Genomic DNA, 23,818 nt, shown 5'->3' on the forward strand with positions numbered 1-23,818 from the left:
GCTAAAAACGAACGATTTAGCCGCGAATGTTGCCGAAATCGAACGAGGTTTGATTTGTCGTTTTTGATTATTTTTTAGAAATTTTGTTTTATTTTGTTTTTTTTTTTAATTTGCATATTTTATCGGTTATTTTTGCACTTTTTGTATTTAACACTAAGTTAAAAAAAGCTCGTCATTTTGAAAGGTTTGGATTTTCATTTGACATATTTAAAAAAAAATGAGTTTCTGGATTTAATCTTTTTGAAGAAAAAATATTAGTACATACTTGATTTTTAATAACGCTAGCTTATAATAAATACTTATGATTTTGAAGATATTCATCATTTAAAATTTGATTCTACGAGCTCTAGTTTTGGTGTTATAACGGTTCAAAGATGAAAGTACGTTAATTTCAAGGAAAACTACGACAGTTATAATAAATAAACAAAAATTCTTTAAAATCTTTAAAATTAAAAACAACAAATACAAAACCTGTTATAACTTTATTTTTTATCTGAATCATCATTTTTGACAATTTTGTCTATCTGATTTCTTTCGTTACTTCTGTCAATAATGTTAATTTGGTCATTTTTGTCGATATTGTCAATTCTGTAATATATGCAAACATTGTCATTTTTGTCATTTTTGTCATTTTTGTCGTTTTTGTCATTTTTGTCACTTTAGTCATCTTTGTCATTTTTGTTATTTTTGTCATTTTTGTCATTTTTGTCATTTTTGTCATTTTTGTCATTTTTGTCATTTTTGTCATTTTTGTCATTTTTGTCATTTTTGTCATTTTTGTCATTTTTGTCATTTTTGTCATTTTTGTCATTTTTGTCATTTTTGTCATTTTTGTCATTTTTGTCATTTTTGTCATTTTTGTCATTTTTGTCATTTTTGTCATTTTTGTCATTTTTGTCATTTTTGTCATTTTTGTCATTTTTGTCATTTTTGTCATTTTTGTCATTTTTGTCATTTTTGTCATTTTTGTCATTTTTTTTCATTTTTGTCATTTTTGTCATTTTTGTCATTTTTGTCATTTTTGTCATTTTTGTCATTTTTGTCATTTTTGTCATTTTTGTCATTTTTGTCATTTTTGTCATTTTTGTCATTTTTGTCATTTTTGTCATTTTTGTCATTTTTGTCATTTTTGTCATTTTTGTCATTTTTGTCATTTTTGTCATTTTTGTCATTTTTGTCATTTTTGTCATTTTTGTCATTTTTGTCATTTTTGTCATTTTTGTCATTTTTGTCATTTTTGTCATTTTTGTCATTTTTGTCATTTTTGTCATTTTTGTCATTTTTGTCATTTTTGTCATTTTTGTCATTTTTGTCATTTTTGTCATTTTTGTCATTTTTGTCATTTTTGTCATTTTTGTCATTTTTGTCATTTTTGTCATTTTTGTCATTTTTGTCATTTTTGTCATTTTTGTCATTTTTGTCATTTTTGTCATTTTTGTCATTTTTGTCATTTTTGTCATTTTTGTCATTTTTGTCATTTTTGTCATTTTTGTCATTTTTGTCATTTTTGTCATTTTTGTCATTTTTGTCATTTTTGTCATTTTTGTCATTTTTGTCATTTTTGTCATTTTTGTCATTTTTGTCATTTTTGTCATTTTTGTCATTTTTGTCATTTTTGTCATTTTTGTCATTTTTGTCATTTTTGTCATTTTTGTCATTTTTGTCATTTTTGTCATTTTTGTCATTTTTGTCATTTTTGTCATTTTTGTCAATTTTGACATTTTTGTCCTTTTTGTCATTTTTGTCATTTTTGTCATTTTTGTCATTTTTGTCATTTTTGTCATTTTTGTCATTTTTGTCATTTTTGTCATTTTTGTCATTTTTGTCATTTTTGTCATTTTTGTCATTTTTGTCATTTTTGTCATTTTTGTCATTTTTGTCATTTTTGTCATTTTTGTCATTTTTGTCATTTTTGTCATTTTTGTCATTTTTGTCATTTTTGTCATTTTTGTCATTTTTGTCATTTTTGTCATTTTTGTCATTTTTGTCATTTTTGTCATTTTTGTCATTTTTGTCATTTTTATCATTTTTGTCATTTTTATCATTTTTGTCATTTTTGTCATTTTTGTCATTTTTGTAATTTTTGTCATTTTTGTCATTTTTGTCATTTTTGTCATTTTTGTCATTTTTGTCATTTTTGTCATTTTTGTCATTTTTGTCATTTTTGTCATTTTTGTCATTTTTGTCATTTTTGTCATTTTTGTCATTTTTGTCATTTTTGTCATTTTTGTCATTTTTGTCATTTTTGTCATTTTTGTCATTTTTGTCATTTTTGTCATTTTTGTCATTTTTGTCATTTTTGTCATTTTTGTCATTTTTGTCATTTTTGTCATTTTTGTCATTTTTGTCATTTTTGTCATTTTTGTCATTTTTGTCATTTTTGTCATTTTTGTCATTTTTGTCATTTTTGTCATTTTTGTCATTTTTGTCATTTTTGTCATTTTTGTCATTTTTGTCATTTTTGTCATTTTTGTCATTTTTGTCATTTTTGTCATTTTTGTCATTTTTGTCATTTTTGTCATTTTTGACATTTTTGACATTTTTGTCATTTTTGTCATTTTTGTCATTTTTGTCATTTTTGTCATTTTTGTCATTTTTGTCATTTTTGTCATTTTTGTCATTTTTGTCATTTTTGTCATTTTTGTCATTTTTGTCATTTTTGTCATTTTTGTCATTTTTGTCATTTTTGTCATTTTTGTCATTTTTGTCATTTTTGTCATTTTTGTCATTTTTGTCGTTTTTGTCATTTTTGTCATTTTTGTCATTTTTGTCATTTTTGTCATTTTTTGTCATTTTTGTCATTTTTGTCATTTTTTGTCATTTTTGTCATTTTTGTCATTTTTGTCATTTTTGTCATTTTTGTCATTTTTGTCATTTTTGTCATTTTTGTCATTTTTGTCATTTTTGTCATTTTTGTCATTTTTGTCATTTTTGTCATTTTTGTCATTTTTGTCATTTTTGTCATTTTTGTCATTTTTGTCATTTTTGTCATTTTTGTCATTTTTGTCATTTTTGTCATTTTTGTCATTTTTGTCATTTTTGTCATTTTTGTCATTTTTGTCATTTTTGTCATTTTTGTCATTTTTGTCATTTTTGTCATTTTTGTCATTTTTGTCATTTTTGTCATTTTTGTCATTTTTGTCATTTTTGTCATTTTTGTCATTTTTGTCATTTTTGTCATTTTTGTCATTTTTGTCATTTTTGTCATTTTTGTCATTTTTGTCATTTTTGTCATTTTTGTCATTTTTGTCATTTTTGTCATTTTTGTCATTTTTGTCATTTTTGTCATTTTTGTCATTTTTGTCATTTTTGTCATTTTTGTCATTTTTGTCATTTTTGTCATTTTTGTCATTTTTGTCATTTTTGTCATTTTTGTCATTTTTGTCATTTTTGTCATTTTTGTCATTTTTGTCATTTTTGTCATTTTTGTCATTTTTGTCATTTTTGTCATTTTTGTCATTTTTGTCATTTTTGTCATTTTTGTCATTTTTGTCATTTTTGTCATTTTTGTCATTTTTGTCATTTTTGTCATTTTTGTCATTTTTGTCATTTTTGTCATTTTTGTCATTTTTGTCATTTTTGTCATTTTTGTCATTTTTGTCATTTTTGTCATTTTTGTCATTTTTGTCATTTTTGTCATTTTTGTCATTTTTGTCATTTTTGTCATTTTTGTCATTTTTGTCTTTTTTTGTCGTGTTTGTCATTTTTGTCATTTTTATCATTTTTGTCATTTTTGTCATTTTTGTCATTTTTGTCATTTTTGTCATTTTTGTCATTTTTGTCATTTTTGTCATTTTTGTCATTTTTGTCATTTTTGTCATTTTTGTCATTTTTGTCATTTTTGTCATTTTTGTCATTTTTGTCATTTTTGTCATTTTTGTAATTTTTGTAATTTTTGTCATTTTTGTCATTTTTGTCATTTTTGTCATTTTTGTTATTTTTGTCATTTTTGTCATTTTTGTCATTTTTGTCATTTTTGTCATTTTTGTCATTTTTGTCATTTTTGTCATTTTTGTCATTTTTGTCATTTTTGTCATTTTTGTCATTTTTGTCATTTTTGTCATTTTTGTCATTTTTGTCATTTTTGTCATTTTTGTCATTTTTGTCATTTTTGTCATTTTTGTCATTTTTGTCATTTTTGTCATTTTTGTCATTTTTGTCATTTTTGTCATTTTTGTCGTTTTTGTCGTTTTTGTCATTTTTGTCATTTTTGTCATTTTTGTCATTTTTGTCATTTTTGTCATTTTTGTCATTTTTGTGATTTTTGTGATTTTTGTGATTTTTGTCATTTTTGTCATTTTTGTCATTTTTGTCATTTTTGTCATTTTTGTCATTTTTGTCATTTTTGTCATTTTTGTCATTTTTGTCATTTTTGTCATTTTTGTCATTTTTGTCATTTTTGTCATTTTTGTCATTTTTGTCATTTTTGTCATTTTTGTCATTTTTGTCATTTTTGTCATTTTTGTCATTTTTGTCATTTTTGTCATTTTTGTCATTTTTGTCATTTTTGTCATTTTTGTCATTTTTGTCATTTTTGTCATTTTTGTCATTTTTGTCATTTTTGTCATTTTTGTCATTTTTGTCATTTTTGTCATTTTTGTCATTTTTGTCATTTTTGTCATTTTTGTCATTTTTGTCATTTTTGTCTTTTTTTGTCGTGTTTGTCATTTGCGTAATTTTTGTAATTTTTTTTTATCTTTTGTGATTGTTGTTATTTTTATCATTTTTGTAACTATTGTAATTATTTTAATTTTTGTAATTTTTTGTAGTTCTTGTAATTTTTGTAATTTTTGTTATTTTTGTCATTTATGTCATTTTTGTAATTTTTGTAATTTATGTAATTTTTATAATTTTTGTACTTTTTGGAATTTTTGGAATTTTTGTAATTTTTGTCATTTTTGTCATCTTTGTCATTTTTGTAATTTTTGAAATATTTGTAATTTTTCTAATTATTTTTATTTTTGTAACTTTGGTCATTTTTGTAATTTTTGTAATTTTTGTCATTTTTGTAATTTTTCTAATTTTTGTGTTTTTTTTTCTGTAATTTTTGTAATTGTTCTATTTTATGTAAGCGTTCTATTTTTTGTTATTGTTCTATTTTTTGTAATTTTTGTCATGTTTGTAATATTTGTAATTTTTGTATTTGTCATTTTGTTATTTTTGTTATTTTTGTCATTTTGGTCATTTTGGTCATTTTTGTCATTTTTATTATTTTTGTCATTTTTGGCGTCTTTTTTGTCGTTTTTGTCATTTGTGTAATTTTTGTAATTTTTGTATCTTTTGTAATTCTTGTAATTTTTGTAACTTGGTTATTGTTGTAATTTTTGTTTTTTTTTTGTAATTTTTTTAACTATTATAATTATTTTAATTTTTGTTATTTTTGTTATTTTTTTGAGTTTTTGTAATTATGTTATTTTTGTTGTTTTTGTAGTTTTTGTAATTTTTTTTATTTTTTGTATTTTTTGTAATGGTTCTATTTTATGTAATTGTTCTATTTTTTTGTCATTTTTGTCATGTTGGTAATATTTGTAATTTTTGTATTTGTCATTTTTGTGTAATTTTTGTCATTTTTGTTATTTTTTTCGTTTTTTTCATTTTCTTTCATTTTTGCCTTTTTGTTATTTTTGTCATTTATTTCTTTTTTTTTCATTTTTGTAATTTTTAAATAATTTTTTCATTTTTTTTCGTTTTTGTTATTTTTGTCAATTTTGTCATTTGTTTTGAAGTTTTGAAAGAATTTCAAATGTTTTATTCCATTTGAAATTTTAATGCAATGCCAAAAAACATTTAACAATGTGTTGTTTTCAGCGGCCTTCCCCGACCAAGAAAATTTTTATTTTCTCGTCTTCTACTGTAAAATCATCGCATAAGAAAATCGAAACGTCAAATTTCGATTCAATTTTCTTTTCATCATCTTCTCTCCGCACATTGAATCGCTTGTGCAAAAAGCAAAACTCCTCGATCAGACAGCGGTCAACGCAAGCATTTGGGAGCTCGGAAATCAGCAACCGTAGCAAAGCCACATCACATTGGCGGAAGCAAGATGGGAACTCTTCGATATCCACCGATGGCCGCTCTCCGTTCGAGGACTTCCATGCTTTGAGTTTATTCGAAAAAGAAAGAAGAGCGCAGAGCATATTAAAAAATCGAATATGGCTGCCGTGCGAGTGTCGGAAAATTTTGCAACTATCGTCCAAATCTGTTCCATTCGGGTGCAAAACGCGTCGTAATTCGCCTTTCGAGTCCGTGTTTTTCAAGTGCAAACTTTGAAGATTTCGGTGGTGCTGAAATTTTCAACCAGAACCCACCAGGAGGTACCGAAAAGTGTGTTTAATCCTTCGGGGCTCGCTAGCAGGAATTCAGTAGTTTTCTATAGGTCGCCGTGAATTTTGTGCTGATTGTCGCGAATCTTTTGCAGTTTTGTGGGTTTGTTCGGGTGTTGGAAAATTCCTATTGCAAAGGTTCGGTCCAGTGAGGCTAGCTGGAGCCCATTCCGGAATCCGGAAAACGCCCCCGTCGAACGGAATCGTTCACAAAAAACGGAACCGTCTGGAAGAAGAGGCAAAGAGGGTGATTTCCTTTTTGCTGGGAGAGAGCAAGCAGCCAAGTGGACAGTGAGAATCTGTTATGTTGTATCGTGGTGTCCGGAAGAAAGAAAGCCAGTTCCGATAGTTTGGAAATCTAGATATTATTTACGAATGCGATTTTAGAAAATATTCTAGTGTGAATATTAAATATCGAAAATTGTGTCTCGCCCCAAAGGGTAAAGTGTAGTCATCAGCAAAACAATTTTCTGGCACAAAGATAAGCTGCGGTATGAAGTTGCGATTGAAAAAAAATGTGAATGCGTGTATGAATCGAATAAATGTGTAAAGAAGAACAACAATCATACTTGAAAGAATCCTGAGGAAGCAGAAATCAAGAAATAATAATTATTTAAAATATATCGCAAGTGCTCATCTGAGAAACGGCAGCAAAAAAAGTCCAATAAGCTGAAAATTGTGCAAGTGTGAAAGAGTTCGCCAGGATCGCCGTGTGCTAAAGTAAGAAAGGGATAACGTGTTTTGACAGTTCTCCTTTGTTCGGCCTTTCGGTGCGATGTTGTTTACGTGAGCAAGAGAGTGGAGTGTGTTTGGCCTTTGCGCGGAAGCTGATAACAACAAATAACAACAAAAACAAATCGGCGAAAAACGGGAGCGAGAAGCGCGATAAAGAATCCCGAGAGAGCGTGAGAGCCAAACATTCGGAAACGCGTGTTTTGTTTCGCGAGAGAGAACGCCCGTGGAAACGTCAAAATCGAATCGGAGATCCAAAAGTGATAAATAAAAAAAAAGAGGAAGAAGCTGAATCGCACACAGGAAGAAGATTCGCAACATCAATAAAGAAGCGGATTCGCGGTGTGTTTCGATTTTTGTGTGCAAGTTTTTCCCGTTCGATTGTGGAGTGAAGTTTTTCCATCGTTTTGGTAAAACACAAAAGCAGATTGCACAAATCAGTTCGGATACCTAACTTAATCCCATTTGGCGAATTGGTTAATTTTGTTGGCCAGTAACACGAAACTAGGTGGAACTCCAACAATCGAAGGTAAGAAGCGTTTGGTGGAATTTTTATTTGCCGGGTGTTTCTTTGTTTCAGTTTTTTCAAACTCTATTACTGACAGTATCGGTTTCAGCGAGAAAGAAGATCTTGCATCGAAATAAATTCATATTATGTAAAAAAGTCCTCTCTCGTTTGTTTATGAGTAAAGGTCATTTTTAAAAAATTGGTAAAAACATTTTTTTTTGTACGCTTTATTTATAGAGGGTTTAACCAATTCAGCAGCAACATGTGAAAAGGGTATAAAAGACAAAGTAAACAAAACCGGTTTTCAGTGGATTCTAATAGCCCAATATAAGCTCTACTTAACACAAAAACCGTTTTTAGTTTTTCTGTTTTCGTAAGATTTATAATGCAGTTTGAGTAAAGGATCTAAAACATTTAGAGCCATAAAATGACATTATCCTCACACAGATTGTTTTATATACCCTTTACTCCACAACAAAGCAAACGGTCTAGATGCAAAACATTAAAAGGGGAAGAATGCTGAAGCTATTCACTCACTCCTATAGCGAGAACCATAAGCCTTTGTCAAAAAATAGGGGAAATTTCATCCCCATCTCACTCACACATATGAGACGCATACAGTTCAAAGCGAAGGGTGTATAAAACATTTAGACGAATTTCATACTCCAGCTAGGGTCTATAAACAATTGCGGGCTATTTTTTCATGATAACACCGTCGTATCGATAAAAACATATTTAAAATGATCCTTCACACCGTTTTGACCATAAAGACTTGGAAGATTCCTCCTGAATTTTAATTAGCGATTTAAAAAAGATTGCAAAATTTTCAAACGCGTTTTTCTCGAAACGTCATAAATGAACATAGACCCTTTTCTCGTGTTGCTACTGAATTGCTTTCGCCCTCAAAACATGTACCTACATTTTGTTGCCAAAATCGAACGGTTTTTTCTCATCTTGTTTTTCAGTTATTTTTACAAAAGAATAATTGTAACTATCAAAAACGTTATTTTTAAGTCAATTTCCGACCATTTGTAGTCATATTTTAAATTTTTTCATCATGTTTTTGATGCATTTTGCACATTTCTGGTTTTGTTTTTAATGTTTGTTTTCTTTTGTCATATCTTTTGTTAAAGTCATTCTTCATCATTTTTAAGTTGTTTTTTGTCATATTCTTTTGTTTGAATTTGTTTATTTAACTTTTTGAATTTTTCATTTTTTTGTCATTTTTGAGTAGATTATAAAAATTTTAAAAATCTATTTTTTTTTTTTTAAGGTTTTATTAATGACACTTTACCATCTTTGTGGCATTCGTGTCTTGTTGAAGATTTACAGTAATTTATAAATTTTACATTTTTTTAAAAATTCGATAAGCGGTTTTTCGTGTGATTCTTCGTTTTTCAGAATTTGGAAAACAGATCCGTTAATGTTGAATTCTTCGCGAGCTTCTTTGTATCCTTGACAGTCAATCAGAATGTGCTGAACAGTAGTTTGAACGCCGCAAAACTGGCATATCGGTGGAGAAGTTTTTTCAAACAGATGAGCATGTGTCAGTCTTGTGTGTCCAATACGCAATCTTGTCAGAGCACGTTGATCAGAGGGACATTTCCGGTCTTTGTATTTTGAAGGTGTGTATTTATGTTGCCTAAGAAATGATTGATTCAGGCGCCATCTACATTCCCATGTCCACCACATGCTGGTTTTAATGTTGCGTATAGCGTCTTGACTTGGAATTCTAGGACTTGCTGGTGGTGTACTGATGCGAGCGGAATTCGCACATTTATCTGCCTCCTCGTTACCGGGTATTCCGGCATGCCCTGGTATCCAAGCAAGTGTGATGTTGCGTTCGCGTATATGGTTCTCTAAGGACTGAATCCATGGATGCCGCGAATTGCCTTTGGAGAGCGCATCTAAACAGCTAGCCGAATCTGTTAAAATCAGTGTTGGTTCGTCTCTGTCAATTTCTTGAGCAGCAATATTTAGCGCGAATGCTTCTGCGGAAAAAATGCTGCATTCAGGAGGTAAGTTTTGGCTGATTTTTCTAGGTGGAATATAGACTCCAGCTCCAGTTTGGTCGTTTTTCTTAGAACCGTCGGTATAAACTTGTTTATAAGAGGGGTATTTACTGGCGATAAATTCGTGAAACTTCGGAAGTACGACTCGCTGGTTACTGCCTGCTTTAATGTTCTTTTTAAGTGTGTTATCAATTTTAGGTGGACGGTTATTCCATGGACGGTCTGTCAATCTTGAGAGTGGGCAAACGTTAGGAATGGCAGTGTTGGTAGTTGATTCGAATAGATTACTGGATCGTTCAATTAGTGTCTGACATCGTTCCATGTTTTTCTCCGCGATTCGAGCTCCTAGTTGAGCTAGTCTTTGGATGAGTAAGAGCCGAAATGGTAGGCATCCGGATTCCGCTAGAAGAGATTCCACGGGACTTGTACGGAAGGCTCCAGAGGACAATCTTACAACTTCGTTGTATGTCGGTGCAAGAATCTCGTCCATTGTATCGATATTGCAGCTAGTTAGACCTACTCCGTACAGTAGTTTTGAAACGATAAGGGAGTTCCCAACCTGTAAGAGGGTTTTGCGGTGGCTTCTTTTAAGTTGATAACCTAGCATCTTCAAGATTCTAATGCGACTAGAACAGTTTTGTTTGAGACATACATAGTGCTGGCGAAAGTTCATTTTAGAGTCAAACAATACACCTAATATTCTCATGTTTCTAACTTGAGGTAGGGGTTCTCCATTTAGCTTGATTGGTCTGCCACGTTTTCTGTGCTTTAGCCCGCATACATGCATGAGTTCGGATTTAGGAGCTGAAATCTGGAAACCAACCTTTTTCGTCCATTTGATAACAGCATTAACAGCTGCTCTTAGCTGTTGGCGTATTTTGACCTTGTCTGTCCCTTTGGCTATCAATAACACGTCGTCTGCATAGAGAAGGGGTTCTACATTCTCTGGTATTACGCCAAACAGTGGTTGCATAGCCACTAAAAACAATGTGACGGACAGTGTGGAGCCTTGGGGCACTCCATTTTCTGCGTGTCGCAGACTAGATAACGACCCGTTTGCGGATACCTTAAAGGTTCTATTTTCAAGGTAGCTACATAAAACGTTGAGCATACGGCCTCTTATTCTCCAATTTTTCAGCGTATTCAAAATGTGTATCCTATTCGTAGTGTCGAATGCCTTCGAAATATCGAGAGACACTAGCTCCATATGTTCTAATTCGTCAATATGAGTGAGTGTTTCAAGTTGTGCGAAATGCGTGTCGATTCCTTGGCCAGCACGAAAAGCGTGTTGACGACGATCCAACCTGCGGGTGGTTTCTAGTTCGAAAATAAGACGTCGGTTTATCATTCGCTCGAATATTTTTCCCATACAGCTGAGAAGCGTTATTGGCCTATATCCATCTGGCTGACTGCGATTTCCGCCAGGTTTGGGGATTGGGATCACGATGCCGTGGCGCCAGGATGACGGAAACTGACCCGCTTTCCATACTTGATTGAATAGGTCCAGAAGTGCTCTTTTAGAAGTTTCCGGAAGTTTTTGAAGAATAGGATACCCAATGTTATCGTGTCCAGTAGAATTACCTCCGCGTCGTTCTAGTGCCCATTTTAATTCTGAAATTGAGAATTCAGCGTTGTATTCTTCCTCAAGATATGGTCGATTGATTGTCTTGAACGAAGCGATGCTCAGCTTGTGGGGTCGAGTAAGGTGATTGGAGTTCGAAGAACGTTTTTCGTATTCATCAGCCAGTGCGTTGCAGATTGTGGAACCGTCGCTGGTGGCTCCAGATGTTAAACGAAGGGTTATTTTATTAGTGTGTCGTTTGCCTTGAAGACGATTTATACGATTCCATACCACTGCAGATGAACTATCAGGACAAATGCTTTCGACCAGTTCCTCCCATGATTTTTGCTTGGCTGTATGTATCAGTTTTCGACAAGAAGATCTTGAGTCATGGAACAGCGCCAATGCTTCGGGTTTCCTCGGGTCATTTTCGTCGAGTCTTCTTAGCGAACGAAGTGCTTTACGCCGTGTTTTTACTGCTGCTGCGATCTCAGGGTTCCACCATACTACTGCCTTTTTTCCAGACTTGCCACTGGTTCTCGGGATTGCTGTTTCAGCCGCCGCGATAAGCCGTTCGGTGAATTCATCAACTGTTATCGATTCTCCTGGGATGAGTTTGTCTTGCGTTATTTCCTGGAAGGCCTGCCAGTTGGCTAGACTGTATTGCCATTTCCGGTGCCTTGTTGGCTCTTCGTTGCTGCTATGGTGTCGTATCAGAATGGGAAAGTGGTCACTGTCAGAAGTGTCTCCTAAGATGCTCCAAGTGAATTTGCGCAAAAGAGGTGGTGAACAGATGGAGAGGTCCATTGCTTGCGTTTTTCCTGTGGCAGGATCTATTCGTGTATGCGACCCGTCGTTCATAATTACCAGTCCGTTGTCTGTCACTATTTCTAGCAACTGGTTCCCTCTATTTGCTGCAGTAGTAGACCTGCTTGTTATACAACTGCCCCATGCAACGTGATGGGCATTAACATCACCGAGAACCATAATAGGTTTTGGTAGAGAGGCGATAAAAATCTCTACATCGTCTATGACGACATTCTCACTAGGCGGAAGGTAGAGGGAAACGAGCGTCATCTCTACAGGGGAATAGATGCGGATGGCCACTGCCTGAATGTTTGAATTGACCGATAATCGTCGAAAGGGTGTTCCAGTTTTGACTGCAAGAGCCACACCTTGTCTGCTATGCGGGGAGCAGGTTCCCAGCAAGAGTTGGTAGCTGTGCCCGATGAAATTGGCATTCATGTTGTGTGTTCCAGCGTTAGTTTCTTGAAGACATATTGCTACGGGTTGAAATTTAGAAATCAGGAGTTGAAGCTCGCTGCGATGCGTTCTTAAGCCCCTAATGTTCCACTGCAGAGCGAAGGTTGCGGTTTCAGCTTTTTCTGGTTCTGATGGACCTGTTGGAAGACACTCGCCTGAATTTGACGTATTTGTTGGGGACGTTGATATACTTGCCGGGGGAGGCAGCTCCCCCGTGTCAGCTGTCACCGGATGATGTTCGGGCGATGTAAGTGATGTATTTGCGGTTAAGGCTGACACGGGGAGGTGCTTGTTTGCTGGATTCCTGCTTGAAGACAGCCACACGCGATGATTTGAAGATGTTCTACTTGTAGTGTTGATTCCAAGGAGATTTTGATTGGGGTTACTCGTTGAATCACGAGTGATTTGGGTAGTTGAATTTCTGTAGACCGGAACAGTGTCATCTGTGAAATAAGGTACGGCTGGGTCTGTTGCTAGGAGATTTATATTAGAAGGGATACTTGCCAGAGAAGGCATGTTCCCCGTGTCAGCTGCTGCAGTTTGAGACTCGTTGGATGTCGTTGGTGCGTTATCTGCCAGAGCTGACACGGGGGAGTGCCTGTTAACTGGATTCCTGCTTGGTGTTGGGTGGTTTCGGCTAGACGTTTGTTCGCTTGTGTTTCGTATTCGGGTACCGGGTGCATTGCTGTGGTCATTGTACGTTATGGTGGATGTTGCATTGAGAGTAACGAGATCCGGAGTTGAACGAGTTTGATCAGTCATCAAAGTCATCGTCATCCGAAGGCTGTCCGTCAGAGCTCAACATACAAGTGTCTTCGATCGGATTTTCTTGGTAGTTTTTCTTGGAAGCTTTGTCGTATTTTTTTGGAGGTGATGTTTGCATGATCCGTTTTCTGCTCATGCTGCGACTTGGATATCTACAAGAGTTTGCAGTATTTTGATTTTCTTGTTGTTTCGTAGGTTGTGTATCATTTAGATTGTTTATAGAGCTTTTTTTTGCTGAATCCTTCCTAGATAATCGAATCTTAGGGGGTGCTTCCGGCCTAACATTGATTGGCCTTGAAGTTGCTTGAGTACTTTCCAGTTCTTGATTCGTTTTGAGTGCTGCTTGATGCAATGTCTGCAGGGCTTCTAGCTGAGATTTTAACTGGGAAAAGTCTTTTAACTGACTTCGGAGCTTGTCAAGTTCTTGGCGAAGCAACAGAATTTCTCGGTCTTTGTCAGAGTGTTGATTTAGGCGGGTTTGGACTTGGCTGGAGTACGAGTTTTGGGTATTAGTTTTTTCGACCTCTTCGCGGGCTTCGCGGTATGTCACACCTCTGTCGATCTTGATTCGAACCACTGCTTCCTCCTTCCGGAAGACCGGACAGCTCTTGCTGATCGGCGAGTGGGCTCCTTTGCAATGGTAGCAGTGAGCTGGGTTCGGACAGTCCTGGTCATCGTCGATTGTGTGATTTTGTGAACACTGTAAACACACCGCTTCGCTCGAACAATGCTTACGTGTGTGACCGTAGGCAGCACAGCCGCGGCACTGTAGCACAGACGGGTAATAAGCGCGAACATTGATTCGTAGCATTCCAAATAATATGTGCGTTGGTCTTTTTGTTCCCTTGAACGTCAAAATGAGGAGAGGGGTGTTTTTTGTAGCACCAGTTAGCTTGTCCTTTGTAGTAATCCTTTTAACAGCTGCAACGCCGTCTCGACTCAACTCTTCCAAAAGGTCTTCTTCATTCATATTTTTTGTGTCAGGTTCATACACAACCCCTTTTGTGAAACTGAGAGTTGGGTGGTCCACTACTTCAACGTGAGTTTTTTCAGCATCTAATAAGTGAGTCATTTTGCGTAACTTGGAGTAGACTTCAGGTGACTTCGTTCGCAAGACATACCGGCTACCATTGGCTTCTCTAGCAGCAGAAACTAAATGCCGGTTCGCGTATCCGACAATTGTTTCAACAGATCGTGAAATAATAAATGGATTATGTGGGAGAGCTGGTCGTTTGTCCTCGTCTTCAGATACAACTCGCAGAAGTAGTATGCGTAGGATCCCGTCATTCTCGCTGTTGGCCATCCATGCTGGAAGTGATCCTCTATCATCAGGTGGGTCAGGCTCCTTGCCTACCATGGCTATAACGTGTGAGAGTTACACTCTCAGTCGAAGAACAGTATGTTTATGGTTCGGTGAAAATTATTCACACTGTCTTTCTACTCGGGCTACCACAGAATGTCAACAAACCAAGATCGTGAATATATTTTGGAGAAATTTACTAGTTTTATGGAAAGAATTGTTCTTATTCCATGTGTAACCAGTCCAGGTGATATTTACTACAGAACTTTGTGTAGAAAATAATATTTTCGAACGAAAACTTCCACAAAAAAAAGGAAAAAAGTTATCCGCTATATCAAGCACGTGAATACACGAGTGGATACCCGACTAAACTTGATTAAAAATCTATGGTTTTTATTGTTACATTGCAGAGAATAAAAACGTATTTATGATGTTTGTCTCGATTAAATTGGTCCTGTTACAACGAAAACTTAAAGGTAATGCTGTTTCTAAAAACCGTTCGATTTTGGCACATGTGCCAATGTAATGATTTGCCGAGTCTATTCAAATGTACATTGAATTGATAATTTAGATTATTTTTTTCATTTTTTACATTTCTATATTGTTGGTTTTTATGTTTTGAGGGTGAATTTTTAAAAAAATATTTTTATTTTTTTATTTATCAATTTATTTAATAATTCTGCGCTCTTGATTTGAAACATGCTATTTTAATAAGGAAATCTCTTCTTATTTTTAGTTTGATTTTCACGGTATTGATTTCGAATATTGCTGCTGTCACATATTCTTCCAAATCTATATTTTTAAGCTAAAAAAAATAAGAAGTAACTATTAAAGATTTAAATAAAAAAAAATTTAGAGCAAAAATAAATTCGCAATTGGTGTTTTTCTAACAACTGCACTTTTCGAGATTCATGGCTTTCAAAATAGTAGGTAATTGAATTTACACTTTTTTGTTGAAAATTTCACGTAACCCTTATCCGTTCCAGATGTTTTTATCTGTTGACAGTTCTAGGAGTGTCAATTCTTCTGACTAAAACCGCTGGATCTCTCTTGTTTCTCAACCGATTTGTACAAAATTATTAGTTTTAAAATCCGTGTAATGTGACTTAATAAAAATCTCAGACAATATTCAGTTACAACAATTACAGTTACAGATTTTTTCCAAGCAAAATTTTCTATACAAGAATTGAATTTATCGGAAATCATTTTTTTTTTATTCTTTATTTGAAACGGCTCATACTTTCAAGTTTAAATAAGTCAAACTCGTTTTTGTTTTTACAATTGTTTGCTTAGCTGAACACTTTGAGTTTAAAGAAAAAGATTATAGAAAGGGAAATATAGAATTAAAGGCGCAGATCGATAGCTTTTAGGTAAAAGTAGTAGCGCTGATGTGGTCTAGTGGATAGGCTGGCGCGAGTCTGGTAACCCAGGCGTACTGGGTTCGATTCCCGGTATCGGCAAGAAAAACTTTTGGGTTCGAATCCCATAAGTTGCCGACAGGTGAGATGCTTGGGGAGTAAGTACCCAAGTAACCAAAAGTCGCATAGATACTTAATCTTGTGCATTGAAAGTTCACATTTGGCTGAGTAAAAGGTCCTCGAGAGAATTGAATATAAGTGCTTGAATCGGACTTCTGAACGAACATAAAAAGTCTATAAAAGTAGCATAGAACAATTTTGTGCGTTCCATGTACCTTTAAAAATCCAGGATTCAATTTGGACTATCGTGCGTCGTTACGAACTTCTTACGAATTTTTTGGTTCCATGAAGAACTTCTTACGAACTTTTCGGTTCGTTGCAGAACTTGTTACGTACCTTTTGGTTCCATGAGGAACTTCTTAAGAACCTCAATGCAAACGTATAAATTATTTAAAAAAAAATAAAAGAATGGCTTGTTTCACTGTCTCCGTCGGCGATTGTAACAAAATTGATGTTAGGAAAAGAACATTGGAATGGAAAAGTCCAGGAACATAAGTAAATGATACTACTAAGGGAAAACTTTACTAAATCCAAAATAAGTTTCTGCACCAGCTTTCCACAAATTCTAAAGTTTTTGAACATTTATAATCCATAGTTTAGTTTTTGAGCCAAACAAACAAAAAAATTAAATTTTGTTTTCATAACTTATAAATTTATATTATATTCACAATCTTACTACATTTCAAAGTTTTACGTTTTCCACAGCAATTCCGACTCTTCTTATTTTCCTCCTCGATGAAAGCAACTCTCACATCAACCGCAACGACACATACAGCAACTAATATATTAAATACAACAAACAGCTGGTATCAAAGGGGAACTCATTTATGGACACTTTTCTTAATATTTAATGCGCAAATTTTCTGTTGTGAAAAGCGTGGAATTCTGTTTTTGATTTTCTCCTTGGACGAAGAGCTGACACAGTAGAAGCAGAACGGCTTCCCCAGCACCTAGAGTAAGGTCGTCACTAGTTGGCACCGAAGGTAGTTTCTTGCGACCGGAAACACTCAAATCATCAATTTTTTTCCAGATACATTTTGAAGAATTGCGCTTGTTTGCTCCCATCAAGTATCTAAAATTTTCAAAATTATCGTTAGTGAAGCAGTACAAAATAAAACTCCTTCAAAAAATCGTACTTTTTCACGAGCTCAATTTGGCTTTCATTTTCTCTTGTTGAAGATTCCGCAGCACTTCATTGTCGGATGTTTCTTAAAAGAACTTGTTGATTGACCGCTTGGAGTTATTTTTTTCCAATTAGAATTTTAAAGAAAAAGTAAGGCTCACATATCACACAAAAACAAAACCAAACTTTGAAAAACTTACGTTTGTTTTCGAATCGAATGAATACAAATGTTTACATTTTTTATATTTAGCCTACTATGGAAAGGTGATAACATGAATCAACTTTAAATTTATGTTTAAAATCACTTCCGTATAAGCATTGCCCATGGTACAGAGGTAGCGTGTTCAGTTCTCACCACAAAGGTCCAGGTTCAATTCTACAAGCATATACACATTGTAAAAGTAAGTATGAAATTCATTTAAAGAGAGGAGGTATGTAAAATAGTCCTACACAGATTTGAGAACACGGTAGATTCTAAATTAAGTAAATATACATGAAAGCGTAATTTTTTTTTCCTTTTCTGTTTTATTGATGGTTTCCTGCAAAGGCTGAATAGCCTTCTACTCAGCTTTGATTATAGAACTTAAAAGTGTGGATAAGAACTTAAATTTTCAGCTGAATAGAATGCTATACAGCGCTCAAGCAGGGCTGAGTAAGCTTTTAAGAGACTGTTTTATGGAACTTTTGGTTACTTGGGTAGAGGCCAGTCTCGAACCCACCCTTGTCCTTCCTCCAACTGGTATCAGGAGGGGTTGTTGGTTTATTATCTTGAACTGCATTCTGTCCATATCCAGCCGGAATGGATATAATGAAGTGCATGATAGTCTCTCTTGATCGCTTACTATTCTACGCTGCCTACTCTAAACTTTAAAATTTTCTTCTCCATACTATCTTTAATTTTCATTTCCAGCGTCAGCTCCCCGAGCTATTTAAACGCCAAAAAAAAAGAAGATCGATAGCTTTTAGGTAGAAGTAGATTTCGAACATGTAGTCCAAATCTAGCACAGCTAGTACATCCCTCACTGGAACGTTAGGTATCGGAAACCATTTGATCCCAAAAGGTGTTTAAAAATGAGTGTTGACAAATATGTCAGAAATTTCATCTCACATCATTCTCTAGGCTAAAGACATTTCGTTTTACGGATCTATATGACGTTCACGAGTTGAAACTAATCAATTGTAGACGTAGATTTCGATTTGCAATTCAGTTAATACCTTTTGTATTGAAACTCTCAGAAAACTTTAAATAATTCGTGTTAAAAATTGGTTTTTACCAAGAAGTGTAACTGAATAAGTTTAACATTTGAAACCAACCAATTGAACTTCAAAATTCATTCATAGAATACTTATTTTACACATCACAAATTGGTACGATTGTCAAAATCCTAGTATCGATGACTTTATAATTAATGTTAAAAAAAGGTGAATGTCATTCCAATTTTTTTTGCTGATATGAAATGTTCCTCAAGAAACCAATTTCAGCCTCAATTGTATTTTTTGTTTCTTATTCCTTTAGCTAGCTTAGCTTAGTTGACTACTCATATCCACCTTAAATCATTTAACTTGAAGCGCTTAGTTATGATAATTCATTTAAAACTTCAGATAACATATTTGGTAAGACTTTATTCAACTTACGCACTTCATATTCCATGATCGCTGGTGTGGCTAAGCTGAACAAGTTCTACCTCGCCAATGGTTGCTACTCCGTGATTGATCGAGGCCATCAGCTTTGGGCAAGGGCCAAAAGAATGGTGCTTGGGACTAGCGGTTCATTCTCAATGCACAAAACTCATGCTCTCCCTTTGAAAATGATCAATAACGGCGCCGGCCACGTCCTAATAGTCAATGAGGAATGAAGGAGGGATTGTTAGTTGGATACTTCATAGGATCAATTAGCAACCTTTTGTCTCTTTGTTTTCCAAAGATTAATTTTGAAAAATTTAGAAACAAAGGTAAGCCAATATCACCAACTATAGAAACCGTCTATACGTCTGCGAATGTATATTCAAATATCCATGGAAAGGGTTTTGTTAGTAGGGAAAAGGTTATAGATCAGGATCCATTTTGGTTAATGGTGCGATCGGGTTTTCCTACACCTCCTATGCTCCTAGACTTTTCTTAAGGAAACTCCTATTTCTAACTTTGAGGCAGTGAAAAAAAATTTAATGGTAAAGTAGAAAAAAATGTATGAATTTTCTTTAAACTAACTTGTTTTCCTAATTCATGTTCCTGATACATTAATGTGTTTTTAAAAACGATCCTTTAGATTGAAGATACTCCTATCAAATTTCGAAGAATATTTATAAGAAAATATTTAAATTATATTAAAGTTTTGTTGATGGATAAAGTGATTCTCCTTTTTGTTCCTTCTAGTTTTTAACTTGTTATGTAGGTTGTAAAAACTGAATAAGATCGTTTTTGGAAACTCATCAGTGCAAATCAACTCTTTGCCTCAGTTTGATTTCGCGTTTGCACGAAGAGAAAAAAGTTAGCCATTCATAGTAAAAAAAAAAAATTAAAAATACCAAAAATCACAAAAAGTGATAAGAATGTCAAAAAACCCACAAAAAAGTAAAAAAAACAAATTTGATCAAAATATTAAAAAACGATAATATGTTGATAACTACAAAAATGATCAACAGTGCAAAAAATGAAGAAATGGACAAAGAACTTTTTTTTCAAGTAGGTTTAGAAATTACCAAAAAAATTAAAAAGTCAAGGAAGACTTAAATCACAAAACAGTTGTAGCTAAGCTGTTAAAATAAGGTCCTTTGATATTCGTCACTGAAGTTCCCTAACGGCGTCATTTTAGTCCCTAAGTATTCCACAAGTCAAATTGAGTTTTTTTGCCAATGCTGCCATTCAAACCGATACTAGGCAACACTAAAATACAATTTTTTAAATCTAAAAATAAACAAAATCAAGAAAAATAGCCATATTTCCGTAGAGTGATTTCAAAACATGATCATTAGCGTTAGAATTCACAATTCAATAATGAGCAACACATTTACAGTCCATAAAAACTTATATATGATAAACAATTATAAAAACTTTTAAATAACTTTCGAACTAAAAATAAAATTATTCGAAAACTTTATCACCCATTAAAGCTAAAGTCGTTCTTTATTTTTTTATTGTGTGTCTAATTTGTGCTAAAAATATTATTACAAGCTGTTGAGATTTTGCAGATGTTTAAAAATAGAAAACAAAACGTGTTTGAATATTTCAACAGAGCGTTTTGAAAGTTCTGATGTTAAAATTGCATTAATGATCGTTCTAATTATGCATTTTATATTGTTTCTTATTTAATAATATATCTTATTATCATATCATTGCCATTGACAATTGGAATTAATTAAAAAATCTTGACACGAAGAGTTTGTTTATGATTCCCGTCAAAAAACTGTTTTTTTGAACAACATAATTAAAAATATATATATATATATATATATATATATATATATATATATATATATATATATATATATATATATATATATATATATATATATATATATATATATATATATATATATATATATATATAAATATATATATATATATATATATATATATATATATTCAGCACAAATACTATGTAGACTCTTGAAAAATCTGCCAAATACATCTTCTTTCACAGCTAGGAAACTTGACCATAGTTTTGTTTAGCGGAAACTTGTACTTTGATCGGCAGATAGCAAAACACAAAAACCACATTTTATCCAACATACTACCTTACTAAACAAGAAATTTTAATTTGGATATAATAAAGGTGTACTTAGCTCTGATTTGTAGAACATTCGAAGAAAGTATCAAGTAAAGCTGTAAATTTTCTTCCATTTCCGGCACCGGCCCCAGCTATTACTTAAAACCTCAAATTTCACGTTTTTCCTAGGTACAAAGAATTTGAGAGATGATTTTGAATAATTTGGGTGCCCAAATCAAAATATCCAATTAGGTTTTTTCTAACAGCTTTGTTTTTTGAATCACTTTTGAAAATAGGTGGAAATCATTTAAGAATTTCTTTTTTAACATTTTTGATAAACCTTTGAAACATAAAAAATAAAAAAAAAGGCTTCAAATCACTTTTCCACTTTCCTCTAGATCGCAACTAATTTTGGTTTCTTCGAAAAGTGCTATAGCAGTCTTCTACTTGTTCATGTTACTCCATTTAAATCAAATTTAATTTAAGATATTTTAAGTAAAAAACACATGCAGGTTTCAACAAATTGGTAAAATTAAATAATATCTTTTTTATTTAAAATTTTCTTACTAGAGTCGGACATGCTTGTATGTTAATGATATATTCCAAGTTTATGAAAACTGTCGAATTTAACTTTTTTAGATCATGCATCATAATCATCATCATAATTATTCCTAAATAAACTAAATATAATGAACAAATAAGGAATCAGTTTTTTTTATTTCATGAAGATTTGTTAGAGCATCAGTTATCAATGATTGATTTCACTTAAAACTGATTCATTTTTAGACTTATAAACTCCATATCATCGATACAAGAAACGTATATATTTCAACGTCTTATTTTGTTTAAATATGAAATTAAATTAAAGTTACCGAATTTCATTTTATTTTATTTAAATTTTTACATGAATTTTCTGATTTTTGTAGTCTAAAATTTTTAATTTCTTTAGAAATAATTTAAATAAGTTCCTCATTGTTTTTCAAGTCTGAATTTTTATGCTTTGAAAACATAATAAGTCTAATAGTCTATTTTTTTAAAGAAAACCCTAGTTTCTACCTTTTGTTCTTTTTAAGAACCAGTATTTCAATTGATGGCTTTGAAATATTCAGAGCTTAACATTTTAAACTATAAAACTTGCGCTTGAAAATTTATAAAGGTTTTTTTTATTTTTATTACTTTGAATAATCTGTTTTTAATGGTTAATGATTTTTTTCATTTTTGAAGAGATTCTAAATTATTCGAAGCAGCAACTTTAATGCTAAATTTTAATAGAAAACATTAATTAAATAAGTATTTGCTTTATACTTTGAATATTTATAACAAAACTTGAAATTTAATATTTTTATTTTTATAAGTTTCTTTATTTTTATTTTTATAAGTTTCTTACTGATTTTTTGAGAAATCACCCATTTCCCAACCTGTACTTTGGCCATAAAGCTTTCAATGATGAACTGAACATGTTGTTTTATAAATATATGAAGTAATTGTAAACTTCAGAAATGAACTAAACTATTTCAGTCTTTTAGTTTGATAACTGGACGTAATAAAAAATGATGTTATCTCTAATTTTGATCACTGGTACTCTTGAACTAAAATTGATGTTCTTCTTTGTATCAAATTAAATTTAACCATCAAATAGGTAGGTATTCTCTCAAGTTCAAAATAGATTTTTTTCCTTATCAAGATTTCACAAAAATGGTGATTAAATATTTCTTCAAATTTAAAATATTACAGTGGAGTTTTTCAATCAAGCCTTCGGTTGAAAATGATGGAAAGTAATGTTAACTAAGACGATTCATAAACAAAAAATATTATAGTTTTGCTGAACAATTTTAAATCATGACCAAATTCTTATCTTTTCTGAAATTTGTTTTAGAATTCAGATTTATTTTCTTTTTTATTCTGGGTTAAATTGATGAATTATTCTTATGCCCGAATCTTTTATTCAAAATTTTAAATCGCATTCGTTTTCTGTTTTTTTCTGAAATATTGATGTTACATTTGTGAACTTGATTGCTTCGTATTTGTTTTCAAGCAAATGTCTAGTTCAGAATAAGGAACATTATTTTCAATAACTTATTGATGATTTGCCGGAGAGAGCAATAATTCAAAACTTTGAAAATATTGATTTTGAATTTTGAAAACCCCCCCATGAGCGGGTCCTTCGCACGGGCCTGGCTAAAGGAACATATAGCTTCTAATTTCAGCTTACTATTACACTCAGTGATTTTTTTAGCATTTGGTAGCTGATCTATAGCTGATTCTTAGAGTTTGAATAATATCTTAAAAATAGTTTTTTTTTTGGTTATAGTTGCTTTTGTCATTCGCGACTTCTATCAACGATGCAGTTGGCAGACAGTCATCGAAAAACTTATCCGGTACAACTGTGATCGATGTTTACTCTTGGGCTCGAACTCACAGACATCGGCTCAGGAAGCAACTGACTTGCCAACTGAGCTATATCACAAGCCCAGTTATTTGAGTTGAATATTGTCAAAGAATCATATTTGAGTTCCGTTACGAATAGATTGTTCTACCAAGGATTTCCCGACCGGAAACAATAAAAATAATGCCAATCGTCTTGTCATATATCGATTGTCGACCAATCGATTTGTCATATTTCAAACTATATTCGTATTTCAAACTATATTATATTTTTGCAATTTTTTAGAATTTTATTTACATACAGTGAGCGAAATAAGAAAAGTACCACTATGTGCTTTGCTTGTGAAAATATGAATGATTAAAAATCAAGACAATTTTCTTCTACTGTTTGTTCTGAATTGTTTCACGGACAAATCATGCATAAGTTTACTTGTTTTGGACGTAGCAATTGGCGTTGAGGACCAAAAATGTGAAAAAGGGTACGAAATAAGAATAGCATCACTTGAATTTTTCAACAAAAACATGATTATTTAAAAAAAATTACTGTGTAAAAGTGAATAATAATGCTTCTACGAATTTCTTGAATAGATAACTACATTTTGAGAAGTTTTCCTGAATTCCAAAGGTTTTCAAAGGTATTAAAAGGGGGTTTTAAGCTTGTT

At 32.6% G+C, this 23,818-nt stretch overlaps 2 protein-coding genes across 6 annotated transcripts in view; one reads left to right on the top strand and one right to left on the bottom strand.

Annotated features, from left to right (window-relative positions):
* LOC129746237 (protein bunched, class 2/F/G isoform) overlaps positions 1–23,818 on the top strand; it is a 548,698-nt gene that overhangs the window by 75,183 nt on the left and 449,697 nt on the right. The window contains exons 1-2 of one of the 5 annotated variants that reach the window (XM_055739798.1): positions 6,120–6,324; positions 6,763–7,584. The exons of 1 other annotated variant lie outside the window; for it this stretch is intronic. The gene's annotated coding sequence lies outside the window, so the exon portion shown is untranslated. Of the gene's footprint in view, positions 1–6,119; positions 7,585–23,818 lie in introns of those variants that run through there. 3 more of the 5 variants (XM_055739799.1, XM_055739797.1, XM_055739801.1) reach the window with 3 other exon arrangements.
* Positions 13,154–14,521, bottom strand: LOC129742408 (uncharacterized). Its single transcript, XM_055734306.1, has one exon. The coding sequence runs from the start codon at positions 14,519–14,521 to the stop codon at positions 13,154–13,156; it is 1,368 nt and encodes a 455-aa protein (XP_055590281.1).

Source organism: Uranotaenia lowii, chromosome 2 (assembly GCF_029784155.1).
Source record: "Uranotaenia lowii strain MFRU-FL chromosome 2, ASM2978415v1, whole genome shotgun sequence".
In the NCBI taxonomy this organism is placed as follows: Eukaryota; Metazoa; Arthropoda; class Insecta; order Diptera; family Culicidae; genus Uranotaenia; species Uranotaenia lowii.

Bases quoted from the DNA above. Each gene is read 5' to 3' on its own strand.
- LOC129742408 (XM_055734306.1), bottom strand. From the start codon at position 14,521: ATGGTAGGCAAGGAGCCTGACCCACCTGATGATAGAGGATCACTTCCA.